The 21522-nt window shown below is 33.0% G+C and overlaps 1 protein-coding gene across 1 annotated transcript; it reads left to right on the top strand.

Annotated features, from left to right (window-relative positions):
- The first annotated feature begins 5219 nt into the window (after window positions 1-5219).
- On the top strand, window positions 5220-20202 carry LOC110798587 (protein PSK SIMULATOR 1). The gene is made up of 13 exons (XM_022003773.2): window positions 5220-5496; window positions 5890-6322; window positions 13198-13523; window positions 13625-13717; window positions 13818-13908; window positions 15244-15313; window positions 16516-16586; window positions 16724-16793; window positions 17869-17984; window positions 18600-18716; window positions 19393-19469; window positions 19577-19621; window positions 19708-20202. The coding sequence occupies exons 2-13, from the start codon at window positions 5996-5998 to the stop codon at window positions 20090-20092; spliced, it is 1788 nt and encodes a 595-aa protein (XP_021859465.1). The 5' UTR covers window positions 5220-5496; window positions 5890-5995; the 3' UTR covers window positions 20093-20202.
- Window positions 20203-21522: the final 1320 nt, after the last annotated feature.

Here is a 21522-nt window from a genome sequence, read left to right on the forward strand (position 1 = left end):
AATAGGGTCTGGGCAGTTTTGTTTAGTCAGATTCGGATTCCTAAAATCCGTAGAGTTTGAGATTAATTCGAGTCTTTTAGCGCGTATCAATTTCATGACGGAATGCGTCTGGGCCCGTTTACGAACTCTAGGTTCGTTAGGATTTTAATTAATACGTGACTCCTATTTCCGAATCCTATTAGGAATATGATTCTCGCGGTTTTCTATCTCATTTAGGATTTATGTTGGAATGCAACACCTAATTCTGACAGGTTTCTATCTTTTATGATTTGCCACTTTTAGAAGCTACCTTTTACGGCAGTTACTATTTTTAGCAGGTTTCCATAAATAGCAGGTTTCGGGTGAAACGAAATGGGGAATCGAGATTCGTTTATTTTATAGGAGATGCGTTGTCAAGTGGAGTTTTTATGCTTTCATCATCGAACCTTTCCCTTGCGGGAACGGGGACAAAAGTAGGTGTCTACATTACTTACTTTAATATTGTGATAATATAAATTTAAATGATGATAAATATATACTTTGACTGAAATTTGGTTTAATTAATATTTTCGTTCATTCATGAAATTCTAAACTTACAATTCGTATTTAGAAAATATAGATTTTAAAGTATTTATCGTTTTAATATTGATTCAATAATTTAATCTTTTGAAAAAATTGGGACTCGGAGCTCGGAAAGAACGAACCAAGGACAAAGCTTAGCATAACGCGGAATTGAGGTAACAACTATTGTTAGTATCCGCAATCCCTTCTAAAAGCGTTTATGAAATTATGACGTTATGATTGAATTTATAAATGTTTTGACATGTTTTATGAATTGCGGGAATTAAATATGATTTGATTTGATTGAATTATTTCATGATTATTTATAACCATTAAAATAATAATATTTTATTGATCACATGATCTAAAGGAATTATGTTTCTTCAACTGAAGTACAAAGGTTAAGAAAAATTAAATTAAATGCAACATGATAAATGAAAGTGAAGACCTAGTCAGTATGGTAGTATATGTTCACAGGTTACGACTCTCGGTCATGCACGTACTGATGGGGCATTAGCCCACCCATGTTGAGCACATGCTCTTATATTTTATGGGCAACGATCCATTGTGGAAGACGTTCCACCATGTCATACTTGCCAACGGCTAGCATGTTAATAAAAAGGTTATGAATGAATTAATATAATATTTTATTAAATGTCTTACATTATCCTATTCTCCCTGTTTTTTCAACTAAAATGAGTTGGAATAAATTTACGTTACCAGAATAATTCAGTACTGAATTTTTGACTCACCGTGTTGTTTTCTGTTTTAGGTACGTCTGGGGACGACGGAAACTAGTAAATGCGAGGATTTCACTTTAGCAGTGTTCGCCTAGTTATTGTTTAAATTATAATAACTCTGGTAAAGACTCTTTAGTAAGTTATGAAAGTTACTTTATTAAGAAAATAAAAGAATAATTATATTATTGTGGAGATTTAAAGTAATTATTATAATGTTTGCCTTGTAATTCCCTAGAGGGAGTTACGACAGTAATGTCTCGGGCGAAATAGGTAAATTCCGCTGCTTAATTACTTGCATTAGAGGTTGGAGCGTTACACCTTCTCCCTCCTCATTTCCTCTTTAACTTTATAACCGCCACATTCCTCTTTAGCCACCATCTACTTCGCCACCCGCCTTTTTCTCCTTTGCTTCGTCTTCTCCTCTAGTTTATCCCTCTTCCCTCTTCGCTCTCCCTCTTCTCTCCTCGCTCCCCTTCTATGCAGCGGCGGATCCAGAAAAAATTTATCGGATGGGCCAACTTTAAATAAGAAAACTTTATACTCCGTAACTTTATAAATTAGTCTTTAAAAGCTGATATTTTTATTGCTAATCTGAATTTTTGCTTTCATATTTCTTTTTAACTTGATCACTTTTACTTTTACACTATTCATTCACTTAATATAGGTTTGAAAACACTGTAATATTCAAGTCATATGTGTTGAAATAATAAGCATCGTGATTCACAAGATAGTAACTAAAGCTTTTTCCGTTCACCTTGGAAAATTAATATTGAATAAAAATAAATTATAATTAACAAGTAAACACTAGTTTTAATTAGTAAGAATAATTTAAGTTCGGTAAAAAGTAATACGAAATAAGTTCGAAGAACCTAACTCACTTCCTAATTTCCTGTGCAACATTGATAAAAAAAAAAAAATTAATGAGATTAGTGATAAACAAAAAAAAGAATTGATGAGCTTAGTCTTAGAGGGATTCAATCCCACGCCAACTGCAACAACATACGGGGAAAGGTAAAACTACCATCTAAGCTACCCAAGTTCACATGTGAAGGCTACGCAACAAATTTATCTAGTGTGTTTATAAAATGATGGGGCGGGCCATGGCCTAGATAGGCCCCCCCTTGGATCTGCGGTTGCTCCTATGTCCTCATCTACCCTTTAACTTTAAATCCAATGGCAGTTGGTGTGGGAAGCCTGGAAATTGGGTTGTGGTTTAACGGAAGGGGAGAGTGGTGGACCTGGTAGTATATGTGGCAGGATGGAAGGTGGGGCCCGGGGAAGTGGACTATGTAGGCAGAGAGAGGGAGGAGGAGAGGGAAATTCTGGTAGTGGAGGAGAGGGTACAAGGCCGGTGGTCCGGTGTAGGAGGGAAGGGGAGGAGATATTTTTTAAAATAATTTGAATAAATATAAAAATAATATAAACAATTAAAGAGAGACAAGTGGCATGTTAAACTTTAAAAAATAGTATGACATACTAAGGTCATAGGTGAAAAGTAATTATTTGGGAAGATACACACCAAAACTTAGATTTTTGTTCCAGTATAAATCATGTTGTACTGGTTTTAGAAGACCGGACAAAAGTTGAATTATTTTTACAAAATTTCCATTTAAATATTGCAAATTAGAATTTGAGAAGTTATAGTAATTTTTGAGCTTTTACTATGTATAGAAGAGCTATTAGTCCTATACTCCATTACTCCTATTACCTTGACCACTCACAAAGAATTAAAAATGATCAGGGTGCTGGCAGTTTGGATCAAACCTTGGATTTGGAGGTTAACACTGCAAGTTTGCTTAATCATCATTTTTTTTGTGTTACCAACCGGTTCACCCTTGGGGATAATCCGAATTCAGGGCGAGGCTTGGGTGGATAGGTTTCACCAATTATTGTTGCAGGGGATTGAACACGCGGTTCTCCCTACCAAGTTCAGCCTCAATCATGCATACCAACTTAGCCACATGAAACTTCTGCAAGCCACCACAAGCCTCCCTTAGTTTAGCCCATGACTAACCGACCCTCTAAATTTTGGTATTTTTAGTGCATTTATGGAAAATTAGGAGTAAATAATGTATTTGGAAATTTAGTGGTATTTGATTCATGTGGCAAAACCTCAATGCATCTATACCTAGTCTGTAAAAAAGAAAACCATATACCATTACATGACATGTGTCACCATTCTTTTATAGATCATCAGATGACGTGTGTCACCATATATTTCATCCTCTTTTTTTTTTTTTTTTTTTCCAATTTTTCATTTGTTATATAAAATATTTTACAGCTTCAACACCTCTTTCCCTTCATCTTCCTATTTCAACATTAATTCACCATCTGGTTCATATATTCATTCAACCTTTTCCACTTCATCTCCCTCTTTAACATTCAACTAGTATGTGCCCGTGCTAATGCACGGGATAACTAAATTTACAATCTTGCTTAATCAATATACTGTATAATAATTAACACTATTTATGGAGAATCAACATCACAATGGACATGAATACTCCGTATAATGTTTGGATAAACATAAAAAACCAAATTAAGAAACTAATTAAGAGAATAAGAGCAATAAAGAACAATTCTAGAAAATCATGATGACCTTTGCCAATAAAAACTTCGAAATTGATTATGTGGTTAATTTTAATTTGCGTATGTCCTATCATAATAATATAGTTATTTTTCTAATCCCATTCAAGTTATTCTTCTCACCACCCACATTACTTCATTTTCTTCTTGTGAAACACGTAGAATAAAAGTAAACGAATTCATATGATGCTTACATAAACATTTAGTTGATATGCTTCATAATTTTTAGTGTTTATAAACTTGAGTTTTTATAATCCTCCAAACTTATTAAATCCAAAAATTGTATTTTTTACCAAAGGATCTTTATACTACGTATTTTTTTTTATTCCATATTACGGGAATGCTTTACCCTCCAAATTTAGTTGTCAAATTTTAAAATTCAACCTATGTCATGTTTCTTTAAATTGTGTCGTTTTGATGGACATTGTTATTTGTTGGAGATTGAACCGGAGATTTTGGAAGATAAATTTATAGTGCATTTTAAGATTCTAACTAAACCAATGTTCTCATTTAAAATCTCTATTTATTAGGATTTTAGTATGTATAATGGAGATTGAAATTATATTATTTAATTTCTTCCCTACTCTGTATAATGTGTATCATTTCTTACGTACTTGTTCTTTTTAGTTTTTATAGTGTGCTATAACGTATTACTTATTTTAGGTTTATTTCTGAAATTATATTATTTCTTGTTGATTTTTATGTTTATTTCGGAAACTTTAATTTTTATTAAGTTAGATTGTAATTATTTAAGATATGTAAATTTGATTAATTGAGTTATATTAAATTTGTATTTACATTTCCTTTTAAATTTTTTTTCCTTGATTGATGCCTGATTGAAGATGTGATTAATTAATTGCCTTTTGAGTGAGTATGATGTGGTATAGCTAAGAGCTGAGTATTGAGGGTTTGCTAACCTCTCGTTACCCACCACTCTGCTTTAATAATATAGATATTAATATTATCATTTATTTTATATATTTTTAAATTTTAAATTCAATTCATATATAAATCATATATTCACTCTAATTAAAATCACAAACCCTCAATAAAATTAACACTTTAAAATACGCCTTAATAACCACTAATATAATTGCCCGTTCTTTAAACGGATTCAAAAGCTAGTTTCATGAAAAATGGTTGTTTTATTGATCCTCGGCATCTACTACGAGTTCCTCTACACTATACGGACCATGAAACCTATCATTAGTCAAAATGGTTAGCAATTAGCTAAAGTGACCTTATTAAACAAAACAAACAAGTGCATTACAGACCCCACAATTTCCTTGTGCCATTTGAAAAAAGGAGAAAAAAAAATTCAGTAATCCTCCAATTTGAAAATGAGAATGATTCCCAGTCAAAGGCAGACTCAAAGCTGGTGTTATTTGCAGCAGACAAAATTTGACAATGTATTCTTGTTCGATAAAAAATTACGTATGGTTGTTGAAATCTCTGAATTAAAACTTGACACTGTTGTTTTGGCGCCTACTATTGGCTTTCAGGGTGGGATCTCTCGGGTCTACGAATGAACCCCTTTTTTACACTCTCCAATTTCATTGAGTTTCTTATTCAAACACCCTTCTTTTCTCTCTATTCCCATCTGGGTACAGTGATTTCCCTATCATTTGAGGTAATTTTTTTGTCTTTTTTGAATCTAGAGATGATTTTTGCACATGGGGTTTGCTTTCTTTATGATTTCTTGTTGATTAGTTTGTCGAATTCATGTGGGTGTTTGTAATTTTATCTTGATAGTGAATAATTGATCAGAAATTTGCAAATTTTGAAGCTTGATTTTTGTCTGATTTCCTTGTTTATTTTCTTTTGCTTGATGTATGATCTGTAGTTTGGAAACAAATTTCTATGGTTGAGCCGATGTTGGTTTGCAGTTTGATACTAAATGATTGTCTTTTTCCTGTTTACTGAAGCTGTAATTATGTTAATTGGGTTAGGTGATTTGAGTTTCAGTGGTTATGTTCGCATAGTGTATCCTATGAGTTTTATATCACTTTATTTGCTTGTTCAGCAATCTGCTTATCTGGTTTGAGGAGTATGCTACAAGATTAGGGTTGAGAAGTAAGAAGTGGAGTGGGCGAGTGGCCGGTATTTGCCTTCACGTGTGCTCGGATATTATGGGACTCCTGTGCTCAAAGAGTTTAAATGGTGAGAAAGTGAATGTAGATGCTGATCTATGTGCAGTGGGCGGAGGTGTTCATTCTAGTAATAAGTGGACTTCCAAACAAACTGATTTGGCTGTAGAACCAAAGCGCGGAAGCCTAGAGGAACAGTTGCTTGATCTAGATGATCGACAACCTGAGGAACACTACTTGAATCATGTTCATTGTAACAATAGAATGGATAATAACCTTGATGATTATTATGATGGAATACCTCGTATTCCGACATCATTATCACATAAGTCAAGATCAATGAGGTCTACTCAGGCTGCTGTTGAAAAGGTTTGGTGATTTCTCTTTGTGGCTCTCCATTTTTTACCTGGATTTTAACATGACAAATTTTCTGTTTCCAATTTTCTTTGTTACTTGGGGTTAAATGTTTTTTTTTCATTGATATTGTGGAGCATGGGTAGTTGCTCGGTTGCTCCCATTCCCCCTCTGTCTGTAATGGCCGATCCGTTTCCAGTTTTTGAGGATAAACATTAATCAATTATATTTTCCCCAAGGAAACAGCTAAGATAGTGGAAAACTGGAAATTACATTTCTTGAAACTAGTCTTTGAAGAGGAGTCTAGAAAGTATATTATGGAAAATTTCCAGCATTCTTCCTTTACCCTGAACTAATTGTTTCAAATGTATCTTTGTTGTCTCCAAGGAGGATTTTTAGCCATTTTGTAATTCCAACAATGATAAAATATAACTGCTGAAATTATAAAAATAATTTATCCGGAAAACCAATGTAAACAATGACCACAATGTTATAATCTCACATTTTAGATCAATAGAATTATTAAATTGGTTTAAGTTTACTATTCTGACTTTTGACTTTTTATCTGGGAGAGTCAGTACACTAGTCAACGAGTATATACAAGTTATCAAGGCCCTGTTCTTTTCATCTCAGAAAAACATTATGTTTGAGGTCTTATAAACTCAAAGAAGTTCAGATAAGTTCTGGTAAGGGCTAATAAATTCACAACCAAAAATAAGCTTTGGTAGAGGCCAATAAGTTCAGAACAGATAACCTGAGGAGTTTCATGTTATTGAATTAATTAAAACGTGTGATTAAGCTGAAGTTTTTACCTTTTTGGGCAGTTGGTGTTTGAAGGTGGAGGGGGGGTATTAGGAAAAGCTGACATGTGAAAATTAATTGAAAAAAGATCATCTTCTCCATGACAAGTTACTTTTTGTTCAAACCGTAGGGCATTATATTAAAAATAAGGTTTATTGCATTAAGTGACCATAGAAAGGCAACATTTGAAATTATTGCATTGATAATTGGTGAAAAAGCAACTTGCATTATGAAACAAAAAGTAAATAATGTATACGCCCTACATTTAGAAATAGAGGACGTGCTTGTTATTTTCCGGCAGACTCCTGACTTGATGTACTGCAAATGCAAGTTGCTGATGTTTGGGTATTTCCCTTCTAGGAAAGAATTAATAAATATGACACTCTAAGAATAGTGGTAAGAACAATAATCTAAACGAAAATCCAGAACCTGCATACTCTCTATCTTATACAAGAAGCAGCTGAATTTACATACCTATGAGTTGAAGAAAAGTGACTTTGAGGTACACGATGGATTTGGATGTCTCCGACTTTGCTTGTTATATTACATATATAGCAGTACAAGTCTTTAACACTGCTTTTCGTCATATGATTAGGCTTCTTGTATACTATCTATGTTAACTAAATGCCTTCTACAATAAAACCTAATAATCTTATCTTACACAGTTACACCACAATTTGCCTTCTAGTAGGCTTTTATTTTAATAGAAGGGTAAACAATTAGTAGAAGTTGACCAATAGTCAGTGGCGGATCTATGAATTTAGGAATGGGGGTACGAAATTAGACTTGATTACAAAAAAGAAAAGAAAAAAAGAAACGTACTTGAGCTATTAATTCATTCCACTATATGTCAGCGTAACTACTCAAACTTATTTAATAAACTGTAATAAGTAAATACATTTGTAGTAGGATTTTTTTTTTGGCCAAGTAAAACGTACTTGAGTTATTAATTCATTCCTCTATATGTTAGCGTAACTACTCAAACTTATTTAATAAATTGTAATAAGTAAATACATTTGTAGTAGGAAATTTTTTAAAAGTTGTAAATCTATAGTAATGTGTAGAGGGTGGAATGAATAACTAAATTTAAGAGACCATGTGTTCAAACAACTGGTCTCTTAGTTTGTAAGTGAAACTTGAAAGCTGTAATTCCAGTAATTTAAGAGACCAGATGTTTTAAATTAGTGGTCTGTTCGATTTAGTGAAGAATTAAGCAGCTATATGCGGTCTCTTATGTGCGACGCTGGGTATATTTAGTACCATATAAGAGACCTATTCTTGAATATAACTGGTCTATTAACTTTACAGATTTTTCTTTTTTTTAAGAATGGGGGTACAATGTACCCCCCTAGATCCGCCCCTGCCAGTAGTGTAGTACTATTTAGCCCAATCTAATGGAACATTCTAGAATACAGAGTGTGATTGCTATGAGATGGAAGGAGTATTTAATTATATTCCTTTATAGCAATTTAAGGTGTTGGACACTTGGACTTAATGTAGGCGATAGAGGAGCTTAAGTAAATATAATTAAAGTCGATGTTAAGGAAGCTCTTGCTGTGCAAATGGTTGAATGAATTTTTAGACTATTTGTGGCCTTATGGATGGCGTCCTTTTGTGTATGGTACCCTGTCAATTTTTATCTTAACATCAACATCATCCATATGTGTTTAAAGAGGCTTTTGCTGATGTGCTGAAATTCTAATTGGTACACAGTTCTACTCCTACAATAACAGAGAGGCTCTTTCTAGTTGACCCTTTATTTGATATGCAATAACCATGTGTTGCTACTTCATACTCCCTCCGCCTTAATATTTGCCTCGATTTCCTTTTTGGTTTGTTCCTTTGGGTTTTCCCCATACTATAAATAACAATAGGGAACTAGTGGACTACAACTTTACTCTAACGTCCACTACATTTTGTTCCACCACTTTTCTCTCTCATCAACTTCTCCCAAACAAAAATTAATTAATTGATTTAAACCCACAAATTAGAAGGTACACCTGGTCATGTAGAGCTAGATGCAACCGGGTCGTTTTGTATTTTTAACCCCTTAAAAACATACTTTTTTAGTTTAAAACCACACATTTACGGTATAAAAACACATTTTTACAATTTTAAGCACATGATACTACGGTTCAGTACCTTCTTCGAATTAAGAAAAAACCTAAACATAAGAGGTAAGCAACCAACAAAAATTTACGTATCCTTTCAATTCCGATGCGCTCAAATTTGAAAACCCCAATTTTGTTCAAAAGTAGATTTAAACTAGATTTTAGTCCTTGCGATGCATGAAATCTATTAAATTGTTAAGTTAAAGTAAAACTCCTATATATACCAACTGTCATATTTTATATATTAGATTAGATTAGTGTTTGATTTTGGATTGAATTTCATTATATATATTTTTTATTATTTTTAGAGTGGTTGATTTTGGATGGAGCTTTATATACGTATTATTAGTAATTAATTAATAAAAATATCTATGTGGCACCTAATTATTTATCTACTTAGCACTCAACTTTTTGAATTCATAAATAATTTTGAAATCTTATTTTTCATTGGCCAAAACCATTAGATTTCCTACATGGCGCTCTGATATTAGGTTAGTGTTTGTTTTTGGATTGAATTTTATTTTAGATTAGTGTTTGATTTTGGATTGAATTTTATTTTAGATTAGTGTTTGATTTTGGATTGAATTTTATTTTAGATTTATTTTTTAATTATTAGAGTATTTGATTTTGGATGGAGTTGTATATATTAGTAATTAACTAGATTTAAGCCCGTGCGATGCACGGTTTTTTTTAAATATGATTTGTTAATCGTTCTTAGAACTATACTCACTTACTATTGTGATCAAGAATTGCGTTAATCATTTATTTTATTTTATTTTAATTGTGAGATCCAATTTGTACTTTTATTTTTTTAACTCTTATTAGTTATTACTATGGATAAATAACAAACTAAAACAACTACTCCCTTTGCCTCTAATGTTACAATTTAGAATGTTAACGGTATTCATAATTGAAGAGAATCTACTAAACTCTTTCCAATACTTAAGAAAAAACATATTCATGTAGGGTCTTGTTTGATCCATTTTTATGAGTACATTAAGAATATCAAAATGTTATTATTTTGTCTAATGTATTATTAGAGATTAAAGTGATACAAAATACGTATTGGCAAACATGAAAAATAGAAACTGTAATGTCATTGTTTTATTTTATTTTGGGACGGAGGGAGTATGTAGTACATAATAAGTGTTTTGATTATTTGTTAAAAAACAATTTAAAGAATTTTCTAGATCATTTTTCTAAATAAACCCGCCAAATCATTACAACATGTGTTTATGATATTATTTTAAGAGGGTGAGGGATTAGACGAAAATCTCACAAAAACTAAAAGAAAACCAACAAAATATTAATTATATAACCAAATGTAGGGAAAAAAAACCAAAACGTTATATAGAAATCTAAAAAAGAAATTAGAAATTAAAATTTAATCATCTAGAGCTCTGTAGTTTGATCATCTTGATTGATTTTATCCAAATCATATTTTTTTAGAGAACTCAAATCGTATTATGAGAGCATCCATTTACCTTTTCATTAAATAGATGTCAACTCTTTTGAATTTATCAATTTTTATTTTCCATTAGATAATATTTCTTAAAGTCTATCGATGGAGGCGTGCTAGCTTTACTATGATACAAATACTACCTTTTCTATTTATCTTGTTTATTATGCTCGACTCCTTGAGCATATAATTGCGGGCAAAAATTACAAATTGCTACCTAATTAGTTCTCTAACATAGAGTTATATAAGTCCATAGCCACACTTCTTGAACTCATACTTTGATAAACTTTTTGAATTCATAAATAATTTTGAAATCTTATTTTTCATTGGCCAAAACCATTAGATTTCCTACATGGCGCTCTGATATTAGGTTAGTGTTTGTTTTTGGATTGAATTTTATTTTAGATTAGTGTTTGATTTTGGATTGAATTTTATTTTAGATTTATTTTTTTAATTATTAAAGTATTTGATTTTGGATGGAGTTGTATATATTAGTAATTAATTAATTAAATATCTATGTGGCACCTAATTAATTATCTAAGTGACACTCGATTTTTTTAATACAAAAATAAATTAGAAATCTTATTTTTCATTGGCCGAAACCATTAGATTTTCTACGTGGCGCTCTAATAGCTCAGCAAATACGCCTCCTTTATATATATACAATTACCATTAAGGGAATCTAATATATATACATATATATATATATATATATATATATATATATATATATATATATATATATATATATATATATATATATATATATATATATATATATATATATATATATATATATATATAAGATTCCCTTAATGGTAATTGTATCCCTTTTGATAATATGTTTTTTTTATTAATATTAGATTCCCTTAATTGTTAATTGATCCCTTTTGATAATATGTTCTTTTTATTAGCAATATGTTCTTTCTAAACATATGTTCTTCCACGATGTGAACATGTGCTTTTAATCTGGAAAAATGTGCTTTTAAACTATAAAAGTGTGTTTTTTGAGTGGTTAAAAATACAAAACGTTCCGATTGCGTATAGATCTACATACAACTGGGTGTACCTTCTACCAATTGATTTCACCCCAATGAAGCAAACAAAAGGAGATGGAGGGAGTAACCAATAAGAAGCACATACATTACAATGATCCATTCTTCATGTAGCTTATTCTAATCCAAAAGTCGAAGAATAGGGAATCCTTGACTCAAATGGAAGTAGGTATAAGTCTTTGTTTTGTGTATAGTTTGGGGGGCATTTGGTTTGCAAAAGAGAAAGCGAAAGGAGAATAGAAAGCAAAAGTCCCAGTTGTTAGTTGTTTGATGTGGTTTGTATGGATATAAGAAGGGGAAAGGGAAAGAAAACTACTTCCACCGTCTTTCATTCTACAACCACCACTAACACAAGTCCATATCATCTCACCCTCTACGGCGGCGACAAGTACCCCCTTTTTTCTCTTTCGCTTTCACTCTTTCTCGGATATAGTTTCTAGGTAGGTGGGGGTTGGTTTTCGGGTGGGTTGGAAGGGATTTTGTGGGTGGGGGAGGGTTCCAGCGGTTAGGGGAAGGTTTTCGTGGGTGGGAAAAGGGTTTTCCGATGTATGGGGAAGGTTTTCTTGGGTAGGGGAGGGTTTTCGTGACTGCGGATTACTTGTCCCCTCGTTATCTGTACTTAGGCTCTGGTGGCTTTCCATGGGTAATTCTTCAAAAGGTTTTCGTGACTGCTGAACTGTCCCCTTGTTCTCTGTACTTATGCTCTGGTGGCTTTCCATGGGTAATTCTTCAAAGGGTTTTTACGACTGCTTACTTGTCCCCTTGTTCTCTGTACTTATGCTCTGGTGGCCTTCCATGGTATTGCTCATCCCAAATCAGGAAAAAAATAGAATAAAGTCATATAGCAGGAGTGTACCTTACATGAGTTACATCTGGTGCCACCCCTCCCCTTTTTCTTCAGCCTCCTGCCTTACGCACTTGTTATGCTAGTTATTTGTGATCAATGGTGCATAGATGAACGATGCTAGCTCCCTACATTTATGCTGAATACTGAGCAAAATGGTGAAGAGAAAAATTTCTTCTTCCTGAACCGACATTATCAAATTACACTTCATTAAATCTTTTCAAATACCTCCTAAGGAAAATCACGAATTGGACCGTCTTAATTGACGCATTAATACGAGCTTATCTTTTCAGTTCGTGTTTGTGGCCTTTCATCCTCTTCAATATTTTGGAAAACTAGCTAGTAATCTACTAATCTATGCGTTGAAAGTCCATCTTCTGCAGATGTAGAAATAGTTCATATGCTTTAACTGTGTTAGGTCTTTTAAATGTTTGCTTATTTATTTCAGCTTGTATAACTTTTATCTGGGTTGGGAATCTCTTCCTGATCTGCATATAATTTGACCTCTCTGCTTTGGGAAGTTTTAAAACTTTATTTTGTGCATATTGATTCTTACAGTTTTCCTTTTCACCATAGCTGTCTTCAACCTTAAACATTCTCTAAGATCTTGTACATTTTAGGTGTCTGAAATGAGCGTACGTTTGGGCAGGGCTGGCACCATGGGGCTTGAGAAGGCGGTTGAGGTCTTAGATGTGCTTGGGAGTAGCGTCACGGACTTGCACTCAAGAAGTGGATTTGCTTCTGGAGTTCTATCAAGAGGAACTAAAATCTCTATTTTAGCTTTTGAAGTTGCGAATACCATCATGAAGGGTGCTTGTCTTATGCATTCCCTGTCAGAGTCACGTGTATGCCACTTGAAAGAAGAGGTTCTTCCTTCAGAAGCTGTGCAAAAGTTAGTGTCAAAAAATATGGATGAACTTCTTAGCATTGTTGCTTCTGACAAGAGGTAATAGTCAGAATCTAAATGATTCATTTTAATGTCACTCCCTTTTCTGCTTTTCATTTTATGTCCACTCTTGTAAGCATATATTGTTTAACTTTTGACAGGGAAGAACTAGCTATATTTTCAGGAGAAGTGATCCGCTTTGGGAATCGCTGTAAAGATCCTCAGTGGCATAACTTGGACCGTTACTTTTTAAAGTAATAACAATTGTATACACATTATTATTTCTTGTTCACGTATTTGTTACAACATGTTTCTCACATTTGTTTCTTTATGTCTGTCTGTTTTTATTCCCAGACAAAGCAGAGAAGTTGTTCCTCGTATGCAACTGAAGGAGGACGCAGAATCAGTGACGCAGCAGTTGTTGATTTTGGTTCAGTACACTGCGGTGAGCCAAACCATGCTTTCAGTAGTGAATCTGAGAACTTATTTTTGTTATTGAGCTAAATGAGCCAAGTTGCAATGTCACATGTTTTTGCTTCAAAATGCTGGACCTGCTAAAAACATTAGTTAAGAGGAAGCTAGAATGTAATCCAATGCTTCATATCAGCTCATTGGATTGTCTCTTTCTCTATGACCTTTAGAAAAATGGAATGAAGTATTGTTCCGAAATATTCACAAAAAAGAAGAAAAAAGAAAGTTTGACCACGACCTTGGTGGATTTCTGTTATTTATTGTTTAATAATTTTTATTGTATTAAATGTAACTTTTTTTATTTTGATTTTTAAGGATTTCTTTTTTCTTTTGTCCTAGTGACTTAGTATGATAGTATTATGTCACTGAAAGAAAGTATGAAGTATTGGTAATAAACTAGAATGATCCAACTCTATCTTTAGATGAATAGATATCCTACAATACTGGCAACTTTTTATAAATTGCTGAAAGATGTACCTGGATACCTTGATGTAGAATAAACCCTGTTCTTTAGAGCTGAACTGAATTGAACTAAACTGAATAAAATCAATAATCAATAATCAATAATCAATAATAAATAACAATTAATAACTAATAAATAATAAATAATAATAATAAATGACAATTAATAACTAAATAATTAATAACTAAAGAATAATGAATAAATAATAATAGTATAATAATAATAATAATAATAATAATAATAATAATGATGATGATGATGATGATAACAATAATAACAATAATAATAATAATAATAATAATTAATAATAATAATAATAATAAGTTGAATTAAATTGAATTTAACTGAACTGAAATTAACTGAACTGGACTGTACAGCGAAATAAGTCATGACACTCCAGTTAAGCCAAAAAGAACAAGGCCTTACAGCATAAGTAAGCTTGTGATGTACATTTTTTTTTTCTTTTCACCTTCTTTTTTCCTGGAATTGATAATGTACTCCCTGTTATAAAAGTACTTCCGTACTAGCATCCAAAATTTCCGAACTTGGATCATCAATTTCTTTAAAAGGTACAATATTTGCATTGTGAAAAGTGATAAAGGTAGATGTATACTTTGACTGTCAAATTGTTTGGAATTACAAGTATAAAAATTTGAAAATGACATGAGTACTAAATTACTTTAGGGAACAGAGGGAGTCAAAAGAAACAATTTAATTTAAATCATCCAAAGCATTGGTTCCAAGGGTGGATCTTAGGCCCTTTGATAAGAATTTTCATATTCTGAAGTTCAATTTCCGAGTAATGTTTTACATTTGATCTCAAATCCTTTGTGTTTGGGATCACAGGAGCTATACCATGAGTTGCATTCCTTACATAGATTTGAGCAAGATTTCCAAGGAAAAAGCAGGGTAGAAGGTAAGTTTCATAACATCTGTAAGATTCATATGATGTATCTTTATGTTTTAATCTTCTGTTTCCATGTTAAAGGCTGTTCTTTAAGTTGCAAAATGTGTGTCGCTGAACGGGCTAACCATTTAGCCAAATTCAAACACGTGATATGACTTTATTTTTAGTTTGACTAACTTTTTTGAGATTACTTTGATCTTGTTGATACTGCTGAGTGTGAAAATCAATTAACTGTAAAGGCCTTTGACCTAAGCAGCCCAGCTAACTCAGGCGACTAATATCTTGCATGTTTCTCCGTTGTGGATAGTGGTAATGGAATTCCTATGCTCCGTGAAGGAGAATGGCTAACCAGTAACCACGATATCATTTCACATTGTTGTAAGAAGTCCGACTTGTCCCTTAATTGGCCAGGTCTTTGGGTGGTTATAATTTCCCTAGTTGGTACCCCTGGAAATTGTTTTGGGTAACACTTAAAATGGGTTGATTTAAGTGAACTGGTGAAGATTTCTTTGAATTTGAAATGTTGTTGGATATTATTTTTTAAAATGTCTGACCTAAATCAACATATGACTTTAACACCTTTGACATGTGTGTGTAGAGGAGAAATCCTGTCATATCTTTCCTCTCATGATTCAGCATTTCTATTTCTCCTGATAGGCCACATTTCCATCATGCCAATGTGGTCATCCTTTGTTATTTTTAGTAAAGGTTATTATTAGGAAGAAGCTTCCAAAAGGGGTTGATGGGTGTTTTTTTTGGACCGGGGTGGCTTCACTGACTTCTATATTGTTCTCTGCGAATTATATCAAAGTCCTGGGGCCAGGACTGGATTCACATCATGATCCTGAATTATGAACATATGGTTCAAAGATTTAATTGAAAAATGAAGAGCTCAAATATTAGGAACGTATACTGGTAGTTCTTTTATTTTAGACTTCAGCAGTGAAAATGAACATATAGCACAATGAACATAGCTGTCAATAATTTTTGAACTATCACCCAAGACCAGAATGCACATCATAGCTTCAGGTCCATGATATTATAATTGTTGTAATTGTCTTTTCATTGATGTCTTGAATTTTATTTTTATAACATAAATCTTTGCCTGTATTTCTGCACAAAAAATCTGATGGTTGTCAACATACCCTTTACAATTTCATAAAACTGCACTCTTCTTGCATAGCTGACAGCATTGCACTTTTTGCATGAAGAACTTAAAAAGCAGAAGAAACTAGTCAACAAATTGAAGAAAAGATCAATATGGAGCAGGAGTTTGGAAGAGGTAGCACGTGCTATAAATTGCAAAAGCACTATTTGACATTATTGTTGCACTACAAATCTTCTCTGTTCTTTCAGCATTCAACGGCTAATTATAAATGTCTTTAAGCTGTCTTCTAAGCATTACGTGTTTTGTTGCAGATAATGGAGAAACTTGTGGATGTTGTCCTTTTTCTGCATATGGAGATTCGTAATAACTTTGATAGTGATGGTATGTTATGTATGATATTGACTTGTTAAAATCTCACCCCTCGGCTTAGCTTTCATGTGTGAATATCTCCTGGCTAATGCATCATTTTATACGAAGTATTAACTTTCTTTTGTGAGATGGAAAATAAAACCTCATCTGATTTTATATTTACTTATTCCGCTTTAATCTTTTCTTTTCGTTTCCTCCTAAAACAGACTGAGTGATACCTATAAATCATTCTTAAAGAAGGTGTTCTGAAGATCAATGAGTTTTGAAATTTATTTATAAAACAATTAAAGAGATGCAATACTAATAAAAAAATATCCGATTTTTTCTGACTTCTAACTTGTGAGATTAGGGTTCCCTAGTTTTTAAAGCTTTAAGAGAGAAGACACTCTATCTAACACAAGTTATATCCAAGGAATTATCTTTCGAGTCGGCATTTGAGAAATTGGAGAGAATGTGATGTCGTTTACCTTGAAAAATATCTTAATAAAACTTTTGAGCTTGTTCTTTACTAAACTACAATGATTTATTAGATTGTCAAAGACCAGGGTAAAATATTCTCAAACGCAGAAAACTGTTTATAAAAATGGCTTTGAGAGGGATGTCCTTTTGTTAAGGGAATTGTGAAAGATATTGTTATGTATTTACAGTGTAAATTATGTGCTTTTTGCGATTTAGTCTGTTTTTCATTCAGAGTTCTGTTTAGAATTTTGTTTTCTTCTTTTTACGCTGAGTACAAGTTTCTTTCATAAAGAAACTAACAAATTGCAGTATCTGTGGTGGGGAGGTATGCACTGTATGGTAAGACAAGATAACATACCTGTTATATAGCCTATTTCAAACAAAAAGAAAATAGAAAAGGTCAAATGGTAAAGTGCGGACAAGCAATTATTCTACAGCTACATTATCTGATTCTATGAGCTCATTCTTGAAAAAAAAATTACAAATATCTCAGCACCTTTTTTATCTGTTTATTGCTTGAATGCTCCTACACATTAGATAGTTGTAACTTGTAAGAATAACTTAGATTTTTTGTCTTGCCTTTTTGGTTAAACTCACTAAAATTTTCCATGTAATTATGCATTCCCAGGGCAACTTGAAGATACAATTGCAACAGTTGAAGATCCTGTAGGGAAATTCCAACAGCTCGGACCAGCTGGTCTTGCATTGCATTATGCCAACATTGTTTTGCAAATTGATGGAATCGTGAGTCTTTAAACTTTCTTAAGGTCATTATTCATTTTACCAACTACAATATTACTAAGCAAGTTCTCCTTGTCCTTATTCTGCTGTTAATAAATGCTTCATTTATCTCTGTTTTGATTCTTTGAGTTTTCCTAATATTCTAATAATGGTCTTTGGATGGGTGTCTAATGCATCCATTTACCTTTCTGTTAGAATAATAAACTATTCTGAAGAAAAAAATATTTTACTGCCCGGAGGACAAATAATGAGGAAAAACAGGTTGACGAAAGTAACTAACAAATCGGTGCAAGTAAGCTCCCCAAGATTTAATACGAAGTATTTGTAATGAGGTATTTCAATAAACTTCGTGGTCAGTTAATGGTGATCGCTGAAAGCTGAATGTTTGTTTGTCCAAACCTTATCTAATATCATCTTCTGCTTTTTGAAAAGTTCTACCATTAATGAGCACAAAGAATTTTATCCACTTAATGGGATCTATGTGTTAATGAGCATTATTGACCTCAGATTTAAGTACACAACAATCTATATGTTCCCCCTTCATTTCCATCTTCAGTCTACAAATAACCATCAATTCTGTGCTCTCTGAGAAGAAAACCGAGTTTCTCATGTCCTCAGGTGGCTAGATCAAATTCCATGCCTGCTAATGCTCGGGAGTCATTATACCAAAGCCTGCCGCCAAGTATAAAATCATCTTTACGCTCCAAGCTGCAATCATTTCATGTCAACGAAGAGGTATTTTTCATTAATGCATCATTCTACATTCCTACCGTTGGTTTAAGTTAATTTTACAAAGGAATCAACTTGTTATACATGGAGAGAGAGATTCTTACAATGGCATATATCACTAAATTAGAACCTCTTTCTGGTACAGCTGGTAAAAGGTGACCCAACATGATACACCAACCTTAAGCTTATCCCAAAATAGGAAGTTTGGTGATTATTTCCAACTCGAAATAAGTTCCATTTAAAGGACATCTACAACAAAATTGGTGATTGTAAGAATTGACACAAAAAGGAAAAATTAAGATATTTCTGGTTCTGTGTCAATTGAGACCTTATATAGTCAGAACTGCAGATGAGTGCCATGTTTTTCATTATCATGTTATGCCTATGTAGGGAAAGTTCCATTATTTTGTACGCTTCAAAATATTTCAGCATCGTTCCCCTCTTTTTTTGGCAGCCACCTAAATAAAAACTATGTAACGTTCTGTTGTATTTTCTTATAATGTCAATGTTGCGAGTATTCTGGTTTTAATTTTTTCCTCGCCTCCTATGAATTTGATTATTTGAGTGACGGAAAAGTGTTTATTCTCTGAACCTTGTACAATTGTAGATTTGTTATTATTTCCAGTTAACTTTTTGTTTGTCCATTGGTTGTATGACTCCATCTTTCAACACTCATTTACAGCTGAGCTTGCCGGATATTAAAGCTGAAATGGAGAAAACATTAGAGTGGCTTGTTCCAATTGCTTCCAACACTGTCAAGTTAGATAACCTTTCTTCCAATAGTTAGTTTACCTTTCTGTTGGTAACTGTGTGAGTATTGGGACTTCAATCCTTCTAACACCTTTGTCCTTTGTTATTTTACATAGGTCCCATCATGGGTTTGGTTGGGTTGGCGAATGGGCGAATTCTGGGTAATCTGATTGCTTGTTTTCTTTTTTACTAGGGACTTTTCTTTTCTTATATTAATATTGTAGATGCTGAAATTAAACATTTTTAGGTTTGAGGCAAGTGATACATCTGCAGAAAAAGCTGATGTGATCCGCATTGAGACCCTGTATCATGCTGACAAGGTTAAGACAGAAGCTTACATTACTGATCAATTAGTCTGGCTACATCATTTGGTTTCCCAATCAAGAATATCGAGCATAAGTTTCAGCATCAAGTCAGTTACAAAACCACCTACTCTACTCCACAAAAGAAAGCAGGCCTCAGAACTGACAACTTGTAACGAACAATCTAATAAACCGACAGCAGACGAGCATCAAATATTGAATGTCAGTGCAGTAGAGAATCAGACACCAGAAATCAACAAGAGTCAGAGTCTTGATGTCATTAAAGAAGAAGGGTTGAATGTAATCAATCAAGTGAATGTCCTTGGATAATCAAATTTATGCTCTGCCATTGTTATTGTTCACATAATGCAATTTGGTGCTGCAATGGTGGATACTAGCATACTTCCCCAATATTGTGTTATTTCTTTTTCTCCATCCAATCCATTTCCCTCGTATGCAAAGTAATCAGGTTTATATCCCTATCTAGGAAGACTGTAAACTGATCGCCATCCACCGCCCAAGTACACCCTAACCTGAAATCTTGAACACTACTCTGAGCACACTTATATCATGTATACAGACTACGGTCATGCATAAATAGTATATAGGGATTCATTTTAAAAAAAAAAATTAGGTTCATACTTTTCTCTTATGTACGTAAAAGATATTTTTCCAAAGTGTAAATTGATTAACAAAAATATGGACGATGCTAGAGACCTAGAGTTAAATGTTCTAGAAGAAGTAAGCAAACGTTGGGTTTAAGTATTTAACACGACCCTGAGTTCAGTAGCTTATTTCAAGTACATAGTAAACGGGGACCCATAAATAATAGATAGGGAATCCCATACGACCATACATAGAGAGAGAGAATGTGATAGAGTATCAATATGCAGCTGCAATAACAAGTAATCTACATAGTAATAAAATTTGGGAAAATTTGTCAATTACAACCCAATAAAGTTTTCACTTTATGATATACAACCTCAAACTTTCAATTTTGTGAATTACAACCTCAAACTTAATATCATACTTTAAATTACAACCCGATGTCATATTCTAGCGAAAACAATCGGATTATGATGTCATAAATATATTTTAAACTTAATTAAATAATTTAAAAAAAAACTTATTAATCAGAAATAATTTTTTTTTAAAAATCCCCAATTACTTTGTTTCCTGGGATTCATCCTAATTACAACCTAAGCGTATAATTTCTTCTCCTCGCCTCTCTACGTTCTTTGTTCATGTTCTGGGAACATCAATGGCGTCCCTCAAATTGCGAAATTGATGTCTTCTCTCCTCTAAATAATTATAGTTACTCTCTCCTCCAATCAATTCTCAGTCACCATGGGAGCTTCAATAAACGCATTGAAAGCACTTCACCGCGGACAATGATCAACGCATTGAAAGCACTTCACATGTGGACAATGAAGAATAAATCCACCTCGGGGAGGAGTTTCACCTGTAAATAGATGCACAACAAAACCAACAAATCAAATTAGCGAGCTTGCAAGACACGCTACAACAAAGTAAAAAGACAGGGAACAATTTCATGAACATACCAAGAAAAAAGGAACTAGGATTCAGTTTACAACAGTGTAAAAGAATTAACTGGTGCATGCTCCAGCTCGGCAAAAAAGAGTTCTGAGAAGAATTTGTGCCTTAGTTCGAAAAAGCCACAATCTAAGAATCCTAATTTTCGAAAAAAGTCCCAATTGAAGAAGCAGAATTTTCGAAAAACCCTCAATCAACGAACCAAA

This window comes from Spinacia oleracea, chromosome 4 (genome assembly GCF_020520425.1).
Source record: "Spinacia oleracea cultivar Varoflay chromosome 4, BTI_SOV_V1, whole genome shotgun sequence".
Lineage (NCBI taxonomy): Eukaryota > Viridiplantae > Streptophyta > Magnoliopsida > Caryophyllales > Amaranthaceae > Spinacia > Spinacia oleracea.